General features: G+C 34.2%; 1 protein-coding gene across 1 annotated transcript in view; it reads left to right on the top strand.

Annotated features, from left to right (window-relative positions):
• Window positions 1–22,475, top strand: part of LOC139885659 (probable linoleate 9S-lipoxygenase 5) — a 178,250-nt gene that overhangs the window by 146,372 nt on the left and 9,403 nt on the right. Inside the window, exons 8-9 of the mRNA XM_071869407.1 lie at window positions 158–215; window positions 2,721–2,725. Of these exons, the coding sequence (XP_071725508.1) occupies window positions 158–215; window positions 2,721–2,725 (63 nt within the window). The remainder of the gene's footprint in view (window positions 1–157; window positions 216–2,720; window positions 2,726–22,475) is intronic.

The raw sequence follows: 22,475 nt of genomic DNA, 5'->3' as shown, positions 1-22,475 counted from the left end.
TTGATTGCTAGGTACAGTTTTAAGTTCTCATAACTAATTTACAGAACAACAAACAAATTGATAATTTTATTTATGTTTCATCCACGCTTAAACAAACAGATTGAGAACACGACAGTAGTTTGTAGCAATGACATTTTTACTCATTAAAAATTTATAGGAGTTCCCTTCAAGAAGCAAGCTGGATGCAAAGATATACGGTGACCAAAATAGTTCATGTTGTGAAAAGCGACACCGAATTATACCAAACCGCTAGTAATACTCGAAATAATGACAATAAAGGAACACCAAGATTTAACGTGGAAAACCCCAATAGGGTAAAAACCACGGGCAAGGAAAGAAACGTTTCACTAATAAGAAAAATAGAAATTACACTTTCTCTCTAATTACAAGGATAAGTATCAATCTTTATATCTCTTGTAATTAGGAGATTAATACTCACAACTCTCTATTTATCTACTAGAATACAAGATTGAAGAATGAATATGGGATGTATAAATGAGCTTACATGTTGCTCTATTTATACTAATTCAAGATGGCTAAATGGTAAATATTTAGTAGACAATTTGGTAGGTATAGTATGCCAAGTTTTACCAAGTCTTATACCACAATATACATGTGTGTATTTGACCATAGAATTCACCAACCAAGCCTCCATATTTGACAATCTCCCACTTGAAGATTCGATTGAAGCTCAATCAATCTTCACACGATAATTCTTCCTTGCCAATGATGTTGCTTACGTCTCTGCTAGGCCGCATGAGGAACGGCACCAAATAAACTTGTCACGGTTGATTGACTTTGTTAGAAAATCGGCCACATTGTTGTCAGTATGAATTTTCTGCACATCCACGGTTCCTTCTTCCACTTTCTCACGAACGAAGTGATACTGAACTCGTATATGCTTTGTTTTCGAATGAAATTCCGGATTCCTTGCAAGATGCAAGGCACTCTGGTTGTCACAAAATAAAGTGATATTCTTCTGTTTGTGCCCGAGTTCCTCCAACAACATCTTCAACCATACTGCCTCTTTAGTAGCTTGAGTAGCTGCTACATATTCTGCTTCTGTTGTTGACGTTGCCACAACTGACTGCAGTTTTGAAACCCAGCTTACTGTTCCACCACAAAGTTTGAAAACATATGCAGTGGTAGATTTACTTTTATCGATATCACCTGCATAATCTGAATCAACATACCCTTTGACAATAAATTCCGGTTCCTCATAACATAATGCAACATCTAAGGTTCCCTTGATGTATTTAAGGATCCTCTTTACCGCATTCCAATGCTCTTTACCAGGATTCGCCATGTACCGACTAACTACTCCCACTGCATGTGCAATGTCTGGTCTTGTACATATCATTGCGAACATTAATCTTCCCACTGCTGATGCATACGGTACACGAGACATCTCCTTCCTCTCGTATTCACTGCTAGGACACATAACGGAGGATAACTTGAGATTAGTAGGAAGTGGGGTTGAGATTGGCTTACTATCTTGCATATTGAAGCGCTGCAAGACTTTCTTCAAATAATTCTTTTGAGAAAGCCAAACCTTCCTATTATCTCTGTCTCGGTGAATTTGCATTCCTAGAATCTTGTTTGCGGCACCCAAGTCTTTCATTTCAAACTCCCTAGCTAATTGAGCCTTCAGCTTATTAATACGATCTTTATTGGGGCCTACAACCAACATGTCGTCTACATATAACAGCAAAATAACAAAATCATTGTCCCCAAACCTCTTGAAATATGCACAAGGGTCTGCATAAAGTCTGTTATATTCAAGGCTCATTATGAAAGAATCAAATCTCTTGTACTAACATCTCGGCGCCTGTTTGAGACCATACAGAGATTTCTTTAACCTGCAAACCAAATTCTTTTTTTCTTGTAGTTCAAAACCTTCTGGTTGAAGCATATAAATTTCTTCTTTAAGATTTCCATGAAGAAATGCAGTTTTCACATCTAGCTGCTCTAGATGCAAATCAAATGTAGCACACATCGCTATAATTACTCGAATTGTTGTTGATGTTATGCGAGGTGTATATAAAATAGTTATTAATTTTAGCAGAAAACACTATTAAATACGATACAATTTTACACAAGATATTTATTTATTTATAGAATGGATATACTTAAACCTTGCTACAACACTTATAGGCAGTGTACCTAATCGTAAAGTAGTGTAGTTTTTAGTAAGTCCGGTTCGTTCCACAGGGAAATCTTTAAACAAAGCTCAACGCTATATTAGTTTACTTTTATAAAAATACAAATATATATATAAGTAATATTATTATTATAAAGGGGGTTTTTACCGTTTAATGACCGGTTTGTCGATTTTAAGACTTTAGTCGCAGTTAAAACTTAATGTAAAATTTTAAATAAATAAAAGACTTAATTTAAAGCGTAAAGTAAATAACGATAATGAAATTGCGAATAATAAAAGTGCGATAAAATAAAATTGCAATAATTAAAAAGTACGATAATTAAAAGTGCGATTAAATAACAATAAATAAAAGTGCGATAATTAGAAGTGCAATTAAATATAAAATAAAGGAAATTAAATATGAAATAAAAGAATTATGCTTATTTAAACTTCCGTAATCATGATGTTTGACGTGTTGATTTTAGTTTTATGCCCATGGGTTAATTGTCCTTTGTCCTGGATTATTTAATATGTCCGTCTGGTTTTTGTCCATAACAGTCCATCAGTCATAAATATAAAGTGCGAGTGTCCTCATCAAATTATTCTTATGCCCGAAGTTAAATATTCCAACTAATTGGGGATTCGAATTGTAACAAGGTTTTAATACTTTGTTTAATGAATACACCAGGTTATCGACTGCGTGTAAACCAAGGTTTTACTACTTTGTTAACAATTACACCAATTACCCTTGAACGTAATTTCACCCCTGTTTTAATTATTCTAGTGGCTATTAATCCATTCCCGTGTCCGGTTAAATGAACGATTATTCGTACGTATAAATACCCCGCCCATCGTGTCCGATTGAGTATATATGGTAATTTATAGGGACGCCCAATTGTAAATCTTTATATTAACATTAACAAACTTTCATTTAGTTAAACAAATATAAAGCCCATTAATAGCCCATAGTCTAATTTCCACAAGTGTCGTTCTTTTGTCCAAACCCCAATTATGGTACAAAGCCCAATTACCCAATTTTAGTAATTAGCCCAACATCATGATTACTTCGTTTTAAATAAGCATAATAATAACTTAGCTACGAGACATTAATATAAAAAGGTTGAACATAACTTACAATGATTAAAAATAGCGTAGCGTTACACGGACAGAATTTCGACTTACACCCTTACAATATTCGCTAACATACCCTTATTATTAGAATTATAATTAAAATTAAAATTAAAATATAAATTATATATATATATATATCGTATAGATAGAGAGATGAGAGAAATAGAATATGAAAAATGATCAGAATTCGGTTTGCTTTATAGCCAGAGTTGAAATTTGGGGCTCCGCGACTCGCGGTGAAAACCTCTTCAAACTCCGCGAGTCGCGGAGGTTACTTTTACAGCTCAGTCCTTGGAGTTTTCTCTGCCGACGGTTTTTTATTTATAAATATAATATATATATAATTAATATAATTAATTATATATTATATTATATTTATATACATAGTTAACTTGTAATTTTTAGTCCGTTGCGTCGAGCGTTAAGAGTTGACTCTGGTCCCGGTTCCGGATTTTCGAACGTCCTTGCGTACAATTTTATATTTTGTACTTTGCGTTTTGAATCTTGTACTTTTGTGATTTCGAGACGTTTCTTATCAATAATTGGAACCTTTTTTATTGTCTTTTGTACTTTTGAGCTTTTTGGTCGTTTGCGTCTTCAATTCGTCGAATCTGTCTTTTGTCTTCACCTTTTATTATTTAATCGAATATCACTTGTAAATAGAACAATTGCAACTAAAAGCTTGTCTTTCTTGAGGAATAATGCTATGAAATATATGTTCGTTTTTAGCATTATCAAATATTCCCACACTTGAGCGTTGCTTGTCCTCAAGCAATATTGTCTTGAAATACTAGAATCACTTCTTTATTCTTCACACTTTGTACATCAGTGATTTCTATACGGCGGTATAAACAATGGTAGTAACGATATGGTTTACAGTCCCACATGACTATAAAAATTTAGATCCATTAAGGAAATTGGATCTTTATGAAAACATTTGATCTTTTGAAATCTAGTTTTTACCCTAGATAAGTTTTCCGGAATAACCCTTTACCGGTGTTTGCAAAATATTTTTGTGGGTTTGGTGGGTTTCAGATTTGAAAATTTTAGCTCAAAACTTGCGGTTTTGTGTCACCCACTTGCTAACCTTGTATTTGGAAAGCAACACGTCCAGTTTACTTGTCCCGTATATTACCTTTCGGTAAACTACCGTCCGGTTGTAAAGGAAAGCGTTGAACAAGCAACTGTTAAGGCAATGTCCCGTGACATGCTTTTGATTATGGTCTATAACGTGTCGGACGCAATTACTATCCTTGGTAGGAGCAATAGTAAAGCTCACCCTTATAATTTTTCGGCCTGGCACAAGGTCCTGTCTTTGACCACTATGCAACCACTGTTCTTACGGTTGACACCCGATTTAGTTCAGGTGACCTAATGAATTCCAGGTGAATTCCTAGGATTTTACGTTCAATGGTAATGAACGCATTGAAAATAGGGTTTTCAGAAAACAAATCGGTTTATAATTTTGATCAAAATATTTTCTCGTTCAAGCTCGAGTTTAGATATCATTGAATTCCATGAGTTTGAATTCTCAATCTTTAAGGTCAATCTCTAGGATTGAGTAATATCAGTCTTAAAAGCTGATTTTTAATCTTTAAGGAGATTATCCTTTCTGGGGATCTGATTCATTAGTCTTATCAAGCTAATTTGCATGGTGCCCCCCCCATTATACGAGATAAATCCTTCTCATGGTTAGGATAAATCTGACCACTTGGTGACCCTGTTTAATGCTGAGGTCCGTGGATTTCCTGCTGATTTTAGTGATGACTTTTCTAGATTTTTCGTCAACCTACAGCTGGTCTGGACGACAACTTCATGACCTAAATCAAGAAGCGCGTGTCTTTTTCGGAAGACTTTACTTCCTTTTAATGATGGAATTGATTCATCGTGTAGATCCATCTCTTCTTTTCTTTCATCGGGTAAAACAGTTTAGTTTAGTCCAAAGCAAAAGTATTTTCAGTTATTTGTTACAGATATATGTGACATATGTTTAAAATAACTTGGTAAATTTTCCCACACTTGGCTTTTATTTTCCTTTTTATCGTCCTCTATTCCATTTTAAATGAATTTTAACATTTTAGTTTGTTTCTCAATTTATGTCCTTTCCGAGGTAACAATAATTTCGGTGTTAAAACCTAGTTTTATCGTTCATAAATATGTATAAACATGATTTTGAATTCATTTAATTGAAAATTTTGAAAAATTTTACTAGAATTGGGTAGTCAGTATATAAGACTAGGGCTGTTCTTTTTTTATCAGAGAGCACTAGATTCTAATACAACTACTGCTTTACTAGTATTTTTAATGGTAACCAAGTGTATAAAGTAAAAAATTTTAAAATCCGAAAGAATTTAATCCCTTCCCACACTTAAGATCTTGCAATGCCCTCATTTGCAAGAAATCAGTAACAATTTAAATTATTGAGGGTGATTTGTGTGAAAATGATTAAATTTTACCAAAGTTTCCAAATATATTGGCGTTTGTTTGCTGAATGATAAATGGTGCACATCATTTGTTCATTCCGTCTTGTTGTTATTTCACATATATTTTGCATCTTGTCGTCAAAATTAGTTGCTTTTGCTGAACTTAATGCCAGTCTTTGAAAATGCGTTGTTTTACCCTGTTGTGTACATAAGATAAACTGCAAACATATATATATATTTTTGAAGTTTGGTATATTACCCCACATTCAAAAATTATTAAAGTCTAAGAATAAAAGTTAGATAATTATAAAAATGATTACAATATTAACAAAAGTATTAAACGTATCAATAATTACAAATTACAAAATAATAAAAAATAATAAGTAAACTAAGGATGATATTGGTACCAATAGGGGTTCCAGGCATAACCATAAGTGCTATAGAATGCTTCGGCAGGGTCATACGTAGGATATGGTGGCTGCATCTCTATCGACCAAGGAGGGAAGATGGGTTTCGGTGTAGGAATATAGTTTCTACCTATATGTTGGCAATGAGCTATGATTTGGTTCTGATGAACTTGCCAATCTTCAAATGCTCTCTGTCTAGCATTTTCGTATTCCTGAGAAGCTATAAACCTATGTATTTCTTGCATCTCATTCCCCCCTCCTACATTACCTTGCTGCTGGTTTCTCTCCACCTGTGGATGTCTACCATGGTATCGTACTGCGGCGTTATTTCGCCTCTTCAAAACTTTCGCACCATGGTATACATTTAAACCTATAGTATCGCGGGGTTCTGGCTCTTCTAGTAATAATCCCCCCCGACTTACATCCACACCGAGATATTCACCAATCAAAGTAATAAAAATACCACCTCCTATTATGCTATGTGGTCGCATCCCCCGAACCATAGCTGATAAATAATAACCCACATAATATGGTATACTTACAGCGCTCTGTGGGTCTCGAATACACATATGGTAAAACAAATCCTGTTCATTTACTTTTTCTTTGTTCTTACCCCTTTGTGTAATCGAATTAGCTAAAAACCTATGTATCACTCTTAATTCGGCTCTATCTATATCCAAATAAGAGTAATTTCCCCCTTTGAAACGGTGATGGCTTGTCATTTGACTCCACACACCGTGTGTATCAAAATTCTCATCTATCTTTCTACCGTTTAGTATCAATCCTCTACAATCGGCAGACGCTAACTCCTCAGGCGTATATATACGTAAAGCCTGAGCCATGTCCAGTAAAGACATGTGGCGCATCGAACCGCCTAACAAAAATCTAATAAAAGAACGATCGGTTAAACTAGCTACCCGATCATTCAACTCTATACTACATAACAATTCTTCACACCATATTTTATATACAGGTCTACGTATGGTGAATAAACATATCCAGTCATTAAAAGAAGAATTACCATACCTCTGTACAAGTAATTCCCTAATTGGCCCGGCCAATTCTACAGCTTCTAAGGGTCCCCATTCTATGACCCTCGGTACCTCAACAACCTTAGAGTGAAGAGTATGCAAACCCCGTTGATATTTTGGATAATCTATCCAAAGTCTGTCAAATCTCAGGTTCGGGTGCAACTCTTCCAAGTGCATATCGGAAAAGGTCATGACTGGATGAGGTACATCCTGCTTGTAGTAGTTATCCACCTCCTGTTGTTCCAAATTCTCAGCAGGAGCATTGCGGGCTTGGGATGAAGATTCACCCCTTTCATTCTGCAAAACACATCAAACACAATTTTTGTGCATCCAAATATGCATTAGTGTCAGCAAAATCATCAATCAAAATAATTACAATGACATTATCAATTTATATCAAACTTAAGCTTATTTTCACATTTTTATCAAATCTACACTTTTTTAAATAAGCATATACGAAAATGTTCGCCAAGTTCATAAGCATTCAACTCAAATAACATGTCAAAATAATCATTACTAGCAATTAAACAAGTCTCAAATGGCATTATCTTTCAAAAATCAAGTTCATGAATTTTAGACTTGAAAAAGTCCACTTTAATTCTCAAAATCATGTTTAGGCTCAAAGTTTGGATCATTTAACTACCTAGACATGTTACACTACTCAATTTAGCAACAATTCATGACAAAAATCGGCCATAACCTGTTTATATCAAAAAGCCCCAAATTTGCTCAAGAACACAAACCCTAGATTACTCAAAATTTGAAGTTTAAGGCTTCTAATCATGTTAAACAGCATCAATCTAGGTTATACAAGCATAATACATAAACAATTTAAGCTTAATTACACTAAAAAGCATCAAAATCAAATTGGGGAAAAAAATAGCTCAAGAACACCAAATTTCGGATTAAATGGTGTTTAGGTGTAGAAATTTACCGTTTTTCTTGAGTAATTCTTAGATAGCATCCTTCTCAACATGATTTTAGCAAAAAATTTGGTGATTAACGGTTAAAAATTGGGATTTTTGGGGGTGTTTTTCGGGTTTTTCGGGTGCAGAATTCGCTGTGTTTTTGTTGTTTTGGGTTGGGGACTGATCTGTTCTGCAGTTATATTTTTTTTCCGGTTTTTAGTCTCTCCGCGACTCGCGGAGATTTAAGCTCCAAACTCCGCGACTCGCGGAGTTTGGTATATTTTTTTTTTTTTTTTTTTTATAATCATTAACTTTTGAAACAATTAAGTACTTAATTTTAAAATTTTGTTTCCCTTGTTATTTAGGACGAGGTCGTTTCGGATCGATGTCCTAGTCCGTCCTTCGACAAAATTTTAAAATTTGTCTTTTTGTAGCGATTGTTTTAAAAGTTAAGATTTTTGGGTTTTTTCAATGTTTTTGGCATACTCTAATTCAATAAGATTAAAAATAATGATAATAAAAGTTCTCGTCCCTCCCTCGGGTAAAGCAATTTCGGTTCAAAGACCTAGTCTTCAACTTACGACGAATTTTAAAAATCATATTCTTAACTTAATGAGATAAAGTAAATTTTTGTTTTTAAATTCACACAACTTAAATATAAAATTCAAATTTAAAAATTAAAAATTCACACCAAACTTAAAATTTGAAATGCATAAAATTAAAATTTCATATTTTAAAAATTAAAAATTCACACCAAACTTAATTTAAAAATTCATATTATAAATTCATACCAAACTTATATTAATTTTTCAAATATTTACAATTTTAAATATATATTTTTATAAAGTTTACAATATTAATTTAAGATTTAAATATTAATTTTAAAAATATGGTAAAAATAAAATTAAAAATCTTTTTGTCTTTTTATCCCACTTTAATCAATCAAATATTATCAAAAATATGCGCCCCTCTTTTCGGTAAAGTAATTTCGGTTCCAAGACCTAATTTAACTCATGACGAATTTTTGAAATATTTTGGGTTGATTGATTAAAGATATTTATACCTTAAGAATAAACGTTAAATTTCGCAGTGATGTAATAAATTTTTGAATGATATCAATAATTTCGGTCGCCAAACCTAATTTTATTCAATACCAATTTAATACTTTTTAGCGAACAAATTAGCGTTTATTATCAAAAGGTTAAAAATAAAAATAAAAATAAAAACTGTACAGACATACCTGTGGAATAGATTTCTTAGTTATATGATCTATCCCATTCATAAGATAGTCGGTTTAATTGGTTTTCCATGGCTACATAGGCGTAACCTCGAGCATTCAGTGTCTTTTCTTCTAAACATATGAACGGTCCGTCTCTGCATAAAGTAACAAATTCGGTATTTGAATAGGTTTGATTATTTGAACATTTACCTCCATGTGACCATTTTCCGCATTTGACACATCTTTCTAGGTGTCGTGCTCTTCTTTTCGCTGCGGATTTTGATTTTCCTTTACCAAATTGTAACTTATTATCTTCGCATCTGGATTCTTTTCTAACTCCGTCCATTCTTTCTCTGATTACTGATACTAATTCGCTCGGTAGTATGTCATTATTACGTTTAGTGATCAAAGCGTGTAGCATTAGACCATGGTTTAGTTCACAGGCAGTCTTCATTTCGTAAAAACCTAAAAAAATAAAAATTCAGAATGGGGGGAGAAGACTAGTTCTTTAGGGTCTGCTAGGGAAAGACCATACGTGTTCCATTTTCGAGAACTAAACGAAAACAGACAATCTAACTCTAACAGAAATATATATTATCCTTTAAAGACTTGATTCTCCCCACACTTAGTTAGCTGTGGTGTCGAAATTGTGATTAACTTCGTTGTCGACTTCCATCGGACCATGTATGTAATGTTTAACTCTGTGACCATTAACTTTAAATTCAATCCCATTTGAATTTATCAATTCTATCGTTCCGTATGGGAAAACTCTTTTGACTATGAATGGTCCAGACCATCTTGATTTTAATTTTCCAGGAAATAGCTTGAATCGTGAATTGAAAAGAAGAACTCTGTCTCCTTCTTTAAATTCTTTTGAACTTCTGATTCTTTTATCATGCCATTTCTTCGTTCTTTCTTTATAGATTAACGAATTTTCGTATGCTTCATGTCTTAATTCTTCTAATTCGTTTAGTTGACTTAATCGTAGACTTCCGGCTTCATGTAAATCAAGATTACATGTCTTCAAAGCCCAAAATGCTTTGTGTTCAATTTCTACTGGAAGATGACATGCTTTTCCATAAACGAGTTTAAAAGGTGTGGTTCTAATTGGAGTTTTGTAGGCTGTTCTAAAAGCCCAGAGTGCATCCTCCAATTTAATGGACCATTCCTTCGGATTTGATCCTACGGTTTTCTCTAGAATACGTTTTAAAGCTCGGTTGGTATTTTCAACTTGTCCACTTGTTTGTGGATGATATGCGGTGGAGATTTTATGAGTTACTCCATATCTTTTAAGAACTTTCTCAAGTTGATTATTACAGAAATGAGTACCCCGATCACTTATTAAAGCTTTCGGTGTTCCAAACCTTGCAAAAAGACGTTTTAAAAAGTTGACTACAACTCGTGCATCGTTAGTTGGGAGAGCTTGTGCTTCCGCCCATTTAGATACATAATCAATGGCTACGAGTATATATAGATTATTATGAGATTTTGGAAATGGACCCATAAAGTCAATACCCCAAATGTCAAATACTTCACATACTTGGATGACATTTTGTGGCATTTCATCACGTTGACTTATTTTTCCGGCCCTTTGACATGCATCACAGGATTTGCAAAGAAGGTGTGCGTCTTTGTAAATTGTAGGCCAATAGAATCCAGCTTCATAAACTTTTCTTGCTGTTAGTTGAGGCCCATAATGCCCTCCTGTTGGTCCTGTGTGACAATGGTTTAAAATTTTACTAGCTTCATCTCCAAATACACATCGGCGTATTATTCCATCGGGACAACTTTTAAACAGATGTGGATCTTCCCAGAAATAGTGTTTTATATCACTGAAGAATTTCTTTCGTCTTTGGTACGATAATCCTTTTTCAAGGAATCCACAAACTAAGTAGTTTGCATAGTCTGCAAACCATGGGATTTCATTATAATCTATCTTCAATAGATATTCATCAGGAAAGTTGTCTTGTATGGCCGATTCATTTAGAACTTTTAATTCGGGATTTTCAAGACGAGAAAGATGATCGGCGGCGAGATTTTCTGCTCCTCTTTTATCTCGGATTTCAATATCAAACTCTTGTAAGAGTAAGATCCAACGGATTAATCTTGGTTTAGCATCTTGTTTTGAAAATAGGTATCTAAGAGCAGAATGGTCTGTATAGACCACCGTTTTTGCTAGAACGAGATATGATCGAAATTTGTCAAAAGCAAAGACAATAGCAAGGAGTTCTTTTTCCGTAGTTGTATAGTTTGTTTGTGCTCCTTGTAATGTCTTACTAGCATAATATATAGGTTGAAATCGTTTTTCAATCCTTTGTCCTAAAACGGCTCCCATTGCAAAATCACTTGCATCGCACATTAGTTCAAATGGTAGATTCCAATTTGGTGTTATCATGATCGGTGCATTAGTGAGTTTCTCTTTAAGAATATTAAAAGATTTGATACACTCATCTGAAAAGATGAATGGCGCATCCTTTTCTAGGAGTTTATTCATAGGAGTGGCAATTTTAGAAAAATCTTTTATGAAACGTCGGTAAAAACCGGCATGCCCTAGAAAACTCCTAACTCCTCTAACATTGGTGGGATGTGGAAGTTTAGCAATTACATCTACTTTAGCTCTATCCACTTCAATTCCTTCTTTTGAAATTTTATGTCCAAGAACGATGCCTTCTTTAACCATGAAATGGCATTTCTCCCAATTAAGAACTAGATTTGATTTTTCGCATCTAATTAGCATTCGTTCCAGATTAACTAGACATGATTTAAATGTATCACCGAAGACTGAAAAGTCATCCATGAATACTTCCATGCATTCTTCTATCATGTCATGAAAAATCGCCATCATACACCTTTGAAAGGTTGCAGGGGCGTTGCAAAGTCCAAATGGCATTCTTTTGTAAGCAAAAGTACCATAAGGGCACGTGAATGTGGTTTTCTCTTGGTCCTCGGGTGCTATTGGAATTTGAAAATATCCGGAAAATCCATCTAGAAAACAATAGTAACTATTTCCGGCTAATCTTTCCAACATTTGATCTATAAAAGGTAAGGGAAAGTGATCTTTTCTGGTGGCGTCATTTAATTTTCTATAATCAATACATACACGCCATCCTGTTACAGTCCTAGTAGGAATAAGCTCATTTTTCTCATTTGTAATGACAGTCATGCCACCCTTCTTAGGTACGCATTGAACTGGGCTTACCCATGGACTATCAGAGATTGGATAAATTAAACCTGCATCTAGCAGTTTAATAATCTCTTTCTTAACTACATCTTGCATATTAGGATTTAGTCTTCGTTGGCGTTGCACATACGTTTTATGACCTTCTTCCATAAGGATTTTATGTGTGCAATACGAAGGACTTATTCCTTTAATATCATGAATCTTCCATGCAATGGCTGGTTTATGAGCTTTCAACACAGAAATGAGTTGAGATTTTTCATCATTTGTGAGAGAAGACGATATTATTACAGGTAATTCAGATTCACCATGTAAATAAGCGTATTCCAAATGGGTTGGAAGTGGCTTTAACTCTAATATCGACGGTTCTTCTATCGATGATTTGTATCGATATCGGTCTTCCTCTTTTAACTTTTGAAGTTCTTCTGTTGTTGGTTCATATCCATTATCCATAAGTGTAGCTAACATTTCAGCTTCATCAATTGGTTCAGTTCCTTCTCCTACAGAACATTCTCCCGTTCCTTGTAATTCTGGAAATTCTTCTAACAATTCAGCATATGGATCTACAGTTTGAATATAATAGCATGTATCATCTGCAGATTGCGGTTGTTGCATGGCTCTATCCACTGAAAAGGTAACACTCTCGTCCTCTATACTTAGGGTCAGTTTCTTATTGAACACGTCTATTATTGCTTTAGCCGTGTTTAAAAATGGTCTTCCTAATATGAGAGGTACTCGAGAATCTTCTTCCATATCCAGAATAACAAAATCTACTGGAAATACTAAATTACCAACTTTAACTAGCATGTTCTCCATTATCCCTCTAGGATATTTTACTGATCTATCGGCTAGTTGTATGCTTATTCTGGTTGGTTTCAATTCTCTAAGGTCTAGTTTAGTGTATAGTGAATACGGCATTAGATTTATACTAGCACCTAAGTCTGCCAATGCTTCTATTGAACTAAGACTACCCAGAAAACATGGAATTGTGAAACTTCCTGGATCAGATAATTTTTCTGGTATCTTATTCAACAGCACTGCTGAACAATTAGCATTCATAGTAACAGCCGAGAGTTCTTCCATTTTCTTTCTATTTGAGATTAGATCTTTCAAGAATTTATCATATCTTGGCATTCCTGAAATCACATCAATGAAAGCAAGATTTACATTTATCTGTTTAAACATATCCAAGAATTTGGATTGCTCGGCTTCAAGTTTTTCTTTCTTCATTTTACTCGGGTAAGGAAGTGGTGGTTGGTATGGTTTAACATAAGGTTTATCCTTAACTGTGTTATTTTCATTAACCTTTTCAACTACCGGTTCTTTTTCCTTATCTTGATCAGGTTGTGGTTCTTGTGGAGTAGGAATAGTTTCATCAGAAGTTACAGGTATTTCAGGTGGTTTAAGTGTTGTACCACTTCTTGTGGTAATAGCTTTAGCTGTTTCATTCCGGGGGTTAGCATTTGTATCACTAGGTAGACTTCCCGGTTTTCTTTCACCTATTAACCTTGCTAGGTTGCTCACTTCTTGTTCCAAATTTTGAATCGAAGCTTGTTGATTCCTAAATGCTTGAGCATTTTGTTCATTGGTTTGTTTCTGAGATGTGAAAAACTGAGTTTGAGTTTCAACTAGCTTCGTCATCATATCTTCTAAATTTGGCTTTTTATCATCGGTTTGTTGTGGTGGTTTGTTTTGAAAATTAGGTCTTTGCTGATTGTAAGTATTATTGGATACTTGTTGATTGCTAGGACCTTGTTGGTTGTTGTATGGAATATTTCGGTTATAATTCTGGTTCTGATTGTAAATCGGTCTTGGCGGTTGATAATTATTTTGATAATTATTTCCAGGCCTTTGGTTTATGTATGAAATATTTTCTCTTTGTTCCATTGTTAATTCAATACTGAGACAATCTTTTGTCAAATGTGGTCCTCCACACTGCTCACAACTAATTCGTATTGAGTGAATATCTTTAGTCATCTTTTCCATTCGTCTCTCTACAGCATCTATCTTTGCGGAAATGGAATCTAAGTCATGGCTAGAATCGGCTCTAGCTGCTTTAGATGATCTAATGATGTCTTTTTCTTGGTGCCACTCATGTGAGTGGAAAGCAGTGTTATCAATAATTTTGTAAGCATCAGTTTCGGTTTTCTTCATAATAGAACCACCAGCTGCTATATCTATGTCTTTCCTTGTAGTGATGTCGCATCCTTGGTAGAATATTTGTACTATTTGACAGGTGTCTAAACCATGTTGCGGACATCCTCTTAATAACTTTCCATATCTTGTCCACGCCTCATATAGAGTTTCATTTGGTTTCTGTGTGAACGTAACAATTTCTGCTTGAAGTCTTACGGCTTTAGATGCAGGAAAGAATTGTTTAAGAAATTTGTCAATTAAAACGTCCCATGTATCGATCGCCCCTTCAGGTAACGATTCCAACCAATCTTTGGCTTCTCCCTTTAAAGTCCAGGGAAATAACATGAGATATATCTGTTCATCCTCCACTTCTCGTATTTTAAATAGTGTGCAGATTCTATTAAAGGTACGTAGATGTTCATTTGGATCTTCCTTCGGCGCACCACTAAATTGGCATTGATTAGTCACCATGTGTAGAATTTGTCCTTTGATTTCATAATCTGGCGCATTAATGTCAGGATGAGTAATTGCGTGACCTTGGCCAGTGCGTTTAGCTCTCATTCGGTCTTCCATACTTAAAGGTTCCAGATTCTCCATAATTGAATTTGTTGAATCGGAATCACTAGATGATTCTGATTTAATGGTTCGTTCCTCAACAATCTCTGTTTGAATAATTGGTGGTTCCGGAGGAAAGTTTAATGGTTCAGGATCTACGAACCGTTCCTGAATATTTTCCGGATTCTCAATTGTGAGGTCGGGTTCAAAAAATGGATTATCAGAAATTTGAACTGAAGTACTTGGTCGACTGGATGACGATTCTAAAGAAAAATCAACGGCGGTAATATTTGCTAAATGTCTTGATCTAGTTACAGGTGGTGAACGTACAAAAGGTGATGAACGTCTTGCTCGGTGCATTCACAGAATATCCTATTAGTTTTTAAAAGGAAAGAAAAATTATAATAAGTTATCCAATCAATAGACTTTTCTGATTTTGCCCACGTTTCGAATAGCCAAAAGATGCAGCAGAGGGGCAGGATTCGTTTGGTCTCAATATAATTGAGGACTGTTTGGCTCCAATAACCCGATCCACGTACAAATCCAACTATTACTACGAACCAGAAAATTTTGATGTCTATCAATTTAACCACTTAAAATAAATTTTCGTAATTTTAAGAAATTTAGATAAGAAGTAGAAAAAAATTCTAAGTCCTAAAACTAGAATAGCGAGAAATAAGAAAGAAAAAGAGTTCGTCGAAAAAAGTCGAAAAAGGAAAAATAATGGTTGAAAAATAAAAGGTGACGGAAAAATAAAAGAAACTTATAAAAACTTAAAAATATTTGACTAACCTAACCTTATTACTACAACTAACTTAAAATTATAATCGCAAATTGAAATTACTAATTGGAATGATAATTGATACATAGTAAAAGGTGTCTAAAAATATTAAAGCTTACAGGAAAAACTAAATCCCAAATGGAAATAACTTAAAAAGAAACTAAAACTTCAAAAGGCGTCGTAAAATTCTAAAGCACCTAATACTTAATTTAAGGAATAAGCACTTAAGGGATTTTACGGCAATCCTAAAAATTCTAGAAGTAAAAATAAAACTACGGCAAAAAACTAGACTAAAAACTAAGTACGACCGAAGAAAATATAAAAATTACGCTAAAACGATTAAAAAGTATAAAATATAAAAGTTATAAAAAGTTAATAAAAATTATTAGTTTATTATAAAAATATTGTTTTTATATTTTATATAATAAAAGTATTAAGTTTATAAAATATAAAAAATAATTATAAGTAATAAAAATTAATTAAACTAAAACTTAAATATAATAATTAATAAAAACTAGGGTTTAGATAATATTAATTAAATAATACCCGTAATAAATGCGGAATTAGGGTAAGTTTGTGGCCTGTCTGGGCTTACCATGTGAGTCGCATGGGACAAGGCAGCAGGTCATGCGAGTCGCATGGCCTTGCTGGACTGGTTCAGTTGACAGGTCAATTATGACAGGTCACGTAATTTTTTTAATATTTATTTTTCTTTTCTGTTTTAAAATAAAATAAATATACAATTTAAATAAAAACTTAATTTTAAAACTAAAAAAAAAATAATAATAAAAATACTTATAATTTTATAAATATAAAAGAAAAACTTAAAAATAGATTTTAAAATATTTTTTTTTCGGTTTTATAAAATTTTTAATTTTTTTATATTTTTCAAAATTTAAACAAAAATATATATTTATATAAAAAAAAACTAATTAAAACTTAAAAAAAATTTTATAAATATTTTGACGTTTCGCTTCGGCGATTCCCCGGCAGCGGCGCCAAAAATACTTGATGTTATGCGAGGTGTATATAAAATAGTTATTAATTTTAGCAGAAAACACTATTAAATACGATACAATTTTACACAAGATATTTATTTATTTATAGAATGGATATACTTAAACCTTGCTACAACACTTATAGGCAGTGTACCTAATCGTAAAGTAGTGTAGTTTTTAGTAAGTCCGGTTCGTTCCACAGGGAAATCTTTAAACAAAGCTCAACGCTATATTAGTTTACTTTTATAAAAATACAAATATATATATAAGTAATATTATTATTATAAAGGGGGTTTTTACCGTTTAATGACCGGTTTGTCGATTTTAAGACTTTAGTCGCAGTTAAAACTTAATGTAAAATTTTAAATAAATAAAAGACTTAATTTAAAGCGTAAAGTAAATAACGATAATGAAATTGCGAATAATAAAAGTGCGATAAAATAAAATTGCAATAATTAAAAAGTACGATAATTAAAAGTGCGATTAAATAACAATAAATAAAAGTGCGATAATTAGAAGTGCAATTAAATATAAAATAAAGGAAATTAAATATGAAATAAAAGAATTATGCTTATTTAAACTTCCGTAATCATGATGTTTGACGTGTTGATTTTAGTTTTATGCCCATGGGTTAATTGTCCTTTGTCCTGGATTATTTAATATGTCCGTCTGGTTTTTGTCCATAACAGTCCATCAGTCATAAATATAAAGTGCGAGTGTCCTCATCAAATTATTCTTATACCCGAAGTTAAATATTCCAACTAATTGGGGATTCGAATTGTAACAAGGTTTTAATACTTTGTTTAATGAATACACCAGGTTATCGACTGCGTGTAAACCAAGGTTTTACTACTTTGTTAACAATTACACCAATTACCCTTGAATGTAATTTCACCCCTGTTTTAATTATTCTAGTGGCTATTAATCCATTCCCGTGTCCGGTTAAATGAACGATTATTCGTACGTATAAATACCCCGCCCATCGTGTCCGATTGAGTGTATATGGTAATTTATAGGGACGCCCAATTGTAAATCTTTATATTAACATTAACAAACTTTCATTTAGTTAAACAAATATAAAGCCCATTAATAGCCCATAGTCTAATTTCCACAAGTGTCGTTCTTTTGTCCAAACCCCAATTATGGTACAAAGCCCAATTACCCAATTTTAGTAATTAGCCCAACATCATGATTACTTCGTTTTAAATAAGCATAATAATAACTTAGCTACGAGACATTAATATAAAAAGGTTGAACATAACTTACAATGATTAAAAATAGCGTAGCGTTACACGGACAGAATTTCGACTTACACCCTTACAATATTCGCTAACATACCCTTATTATTAGAATTATAATTAAAATTAAAATTAAAATATAAATTATATATATATATATATCGTATAGATAGAGAGATGAGAGAAATAGAATATGAAAAATGATCAGAATTCGGTTTGCTTTATAGCCAGAGTTGAAATTTGGGGCTCCGCGACTCGCGGTGAAAACCTCTTCAAACTCCGCGAGTCGCGGAGGTTACTTTTACAGCTCAGTTGTAACACCCTGTTTTTTTTTTTTTTTTAAATCACAGCGGAAGTCTTAATTCACATAAATACCCTTAGTTAATTACGAACATGATTATCACAAATCATTAGCTAGTTACTTATTACAAACAACCGGTGTTACTTTAAACAACTAGTTACATATTTATAAAAGTTAAGACATCAGAGTTCGTCTTATCAAACATATCGTCAACCCAACTCCCGTCCCTACCAGCACTAAGATCGAAAACCTGCAAGGGAGGAGGTGAGGGGGGTTAGCACGAGGCTAAGTGAATGGAATCATCTAATAGATCTAGCATACAGTACCAACTTGTACAACTACAGCAACTACAACAATCCATAACAGGCAACTTACAACTAATAACTAGCAACTATCAACTGGCAACAATCAACTAGCAACTATGCTCCAACTAGAGACTCGGCGGCTTGTACGAGCACACGACCACTAGCTGATCAGTCTAGCGTCTACCGAAAGTCCTTACTACTGAATCCCCAGTATAGTAAATCCACACGCAGGTGATGCGTCATTCAGCACTATACTCAACAAACAGTAGCCAACTGGACCCAACCACAACAAGGTTGACCTCTCTGAGCTGAACCTAACAACAATAGGTTCCAACAGGCAACTACAACTTGTGCACACAACTGTTAAGCAACTACCACTACGAACAACTGTTCCTACGACTAGCATGGCAACTCTACGATGATCATTATTACAACATATCTACTAAGCATAGAAACTATAACAGTATAACATAGTAGCACAACTTGCTACTGTATACTACACCCGGAGATAATCCCACTCACCGATTACCAGCTACAGCTCAGTTATCTTACTTCTGAGCTTCTTCCTTGTTCTTATCACCTGAGAACAACACAACGAAGTCAATATACATATCTCAATCAATAGTATAATCAAATCATACTATAAACTAGGTCATAACACCATATATTCATAATTTTATGAGTCTACATCATGACTCCATTCAATAATGGCATACAGGTGCGTGCAAAACACGACATACACACTAAAACTCCTTTTCCGACCCAAAAACAGTTTGATCTAGTTTCTTAAAAGTTCACCATTGAAAAGTATTCTTTATTACGATTCTAACGATAGTTTATTCATCAAAAACGGAGTTACGTTTTGAAAGTTACGCCCGTTTCAATTTCATAAAAGGTACTGTAGCAAATAGTGACACTGTAGCAACTCGGTACTGTAGCAACTCGGGTACTGTAATAACACGGGGGTACTGTAGCAACTCGGCACTGTAGAAAACAGTGGTACTGTAGCAAATAGTGGCACTGTAGCAAATAGTGACACTGTAGCAAATAGTGATACTGTAGCAACTCGGTACTGTAGCAACTCGGGGGTACTGTAGCAACTCGGGTACTGTAGCAACTGGGTTTCGAACCAATTTCGCTGATTTTGTGATTTCTTCCCCAAAAACTCGATTTCTAAGTGTTTTTGACCAAATTTTAAGCACAAGAAAGTTACTAAACATATATACAACCTATTTCTAACATCAATTAAGCATAACTAACACAATTCATGAAGATTCAAGCTAAAAATCACACTTTTGCTCAAGAACACAAAAACCCAATTTACACAAGATTCAAGCAATGATTCAAGCATGCTAACCTGGTTTGATGATTACAAAGATGATATAAATCAGTTCCTAAAGCTCCACAAACCAATTTCAGGCTTGGATCAAGTTAGGGTTTCAAGGTGAAAGAGTTTAGGTACGGTGTGTATATTTTTTCAATTAGGAAAATGATCAAGAAGTGTCCAGAACATACATATAAATGGGTTATAAACCCATAACTCATAACACACGGGTATTTACCAGTTATCTAATATCTTTCGTACATCGTTAGGAGGCCCTAACGGAGTCCAAATTCAACAAACGAACCTGTTCTGTGACCCTTGTCACAAACTGGTCTCAACTAAATAACCAAATAATTATAAACATATAATTATTAAAATCACTAATTACACCATACCCTAAGGGTACAATGGTCATTTCATCTAGGCCCAAAACGCGGGTGTTACAAATCTACCCTCCTTAAAAGAGATTCCGTCCTCGGAATCGGGTCAACTATGGTCAACAAACCCAAAAATTGTTACTCGAACCGCCAAAACACACGGTTAACTTTATCAATCTTATCCCCAATACCGACAATATCCACCACAATTGCATAGGGAAATGAGATTCTTGACGTCAATACACTCCCGGTACAAAATAAGTTGTCATAATCTTCATCGATCAACGTCCGTTAATCCACTTAAGCCCAAAAATTACACGATCAAGTTAAATAATCAGAGTCAAATTCGTGTTTCTTCGCCATTCCGCATCATAAATTTCATGATCTGTCATCCAATTCAACTCTTTATACTGTCCACTTTTCCCAATTATCTAAAGCTTAGGCAATAGAATTAGTCATCATGCTAAAATCTATACCTATGTCTACGAAATTGCCTCGTAAGTCAACAGAACTTCATAGGTTATTCATCTCATATCCAGTCACATCACAATCCAATATAGCACAGGCCGCCTAATTTTCCTTCAGCTTCCCAGAAATTCCGTATGATTTATCACAATATACTTCTGTTGGCCAGACACAAGCATATTATCCTAAATCATACCTTCATTCTAAGTTGCTCGTAACGAAAAAATTCTACTTGTCTCATTCACTAACTTATGTCCAATCAATCACCTCAATAAGCATCGGTAATTAATTTAACTACTTTATGACTAATCAATCACAACATCTGTCCAATTATAGTTACTCAAAACATTGTCCATCAAATACTCAAATATAATCTACCAACATTACTACACATCCAACAAGCATAGGAAATCGCAACATATGTTCATCAATGTCAAAAATACGCTCAACTAGCAGTATCATACATCTGTTTAAGCAAAGGAATTATCCAATCAGCACAGTCCTCTTTCTATCATATCTGTTACAATAGTGTTACTATCATATAATCTCATGTCAACAAAAAGTCCACTACATCAGGGTACCCAACACATCTCTATCAAAGTCACAGTTTTCAATCTCAAAATTAACCTAAAGGTCTCCCTTACCCAACCAGGCACACAAGGGTCGCAACTAAGCATACAACAACATAGCACAACAAAATAAATTTTACACTATCAACAAGATTTTTCAATCTAAAACACACATATATGTACATATACACAATCATACATATATACAACTAAACAGTACGAGGATTTTGAATCATACCTGCATTCACATCATAATCAACATCTGCATCTGCCACCATTTGATAAGCTCTTGCTGTTGCCGTAGGTGGATTCTTTCTTTTCTGCCCAACTGGAGAACCAGAAGATCCACCTACTGATCCCGACTGCGCTCCTGGCCCCGCCCCAGAACCTGATCCTCTTACATACGGACACTGAGCTGACCTATGCCCCACTTAATGACATTTCCAACATACATCCTCTTGGAATGAACACATTCGAATCTCGTGCCCCACAATACCACATCTCAAACATCTTTTGGTTGAATCTGAACAAGGACCACTATGAGATGATCTGCAACTATAGCACCAAGAATTCTGACTTGATGCTGACCCACTATGTTCTGACCCACTCTTCTGTTTCAACTTAACAGACTTCTTTGACCTAGAGTCTGAATGACTCATCACCTGATCTTGTTGTGGCATCTCATAACCTACTATTCTATTCCTTGCAGCTCTGACATCATCCTCTACCATCTTTGCCATAACAAACGCTTGCGATAACGTCGTCGCCATCCTAACCATTGTTCTGTACTCCGGTAAAATTATATTAACAAAGTGCTGAATTCTGGACTGCTCATCTGGAACCCACTGTTGCACAAACCTTAATTTATCCATATACTGCTCAATCACCTCATCTATCGTCATCTGAGGTGTCATTTTCATTGCCAGAAATTCCGTCTTAATTCGATTGAGGTCATAAGACGAACAATACTGCTCACAAACTTTACTATA

The sequence above is a fragment of the Rutidosis leptorrhynchoides genome, chromosome 1 (genome assembly GCF_046630445.1).
Source record: "Rutidosis leptorrhynchoides isolate AG116_Rl617_1_P2 chromosome 1, CSIRO_AGI_Rlap_v1, whole genome shotgun sequence".
NCBI classification, from domain to species: Eukaryota; Viridiplantae; Streptophyta; class Magnoliopsida; order Asterales; family Asteraceae; genus Rutidosis; species Rutidosis leptorrhynchoides.
This window is presented reverse-complemented; position numbering and strand designations above follow the sequence as displayed.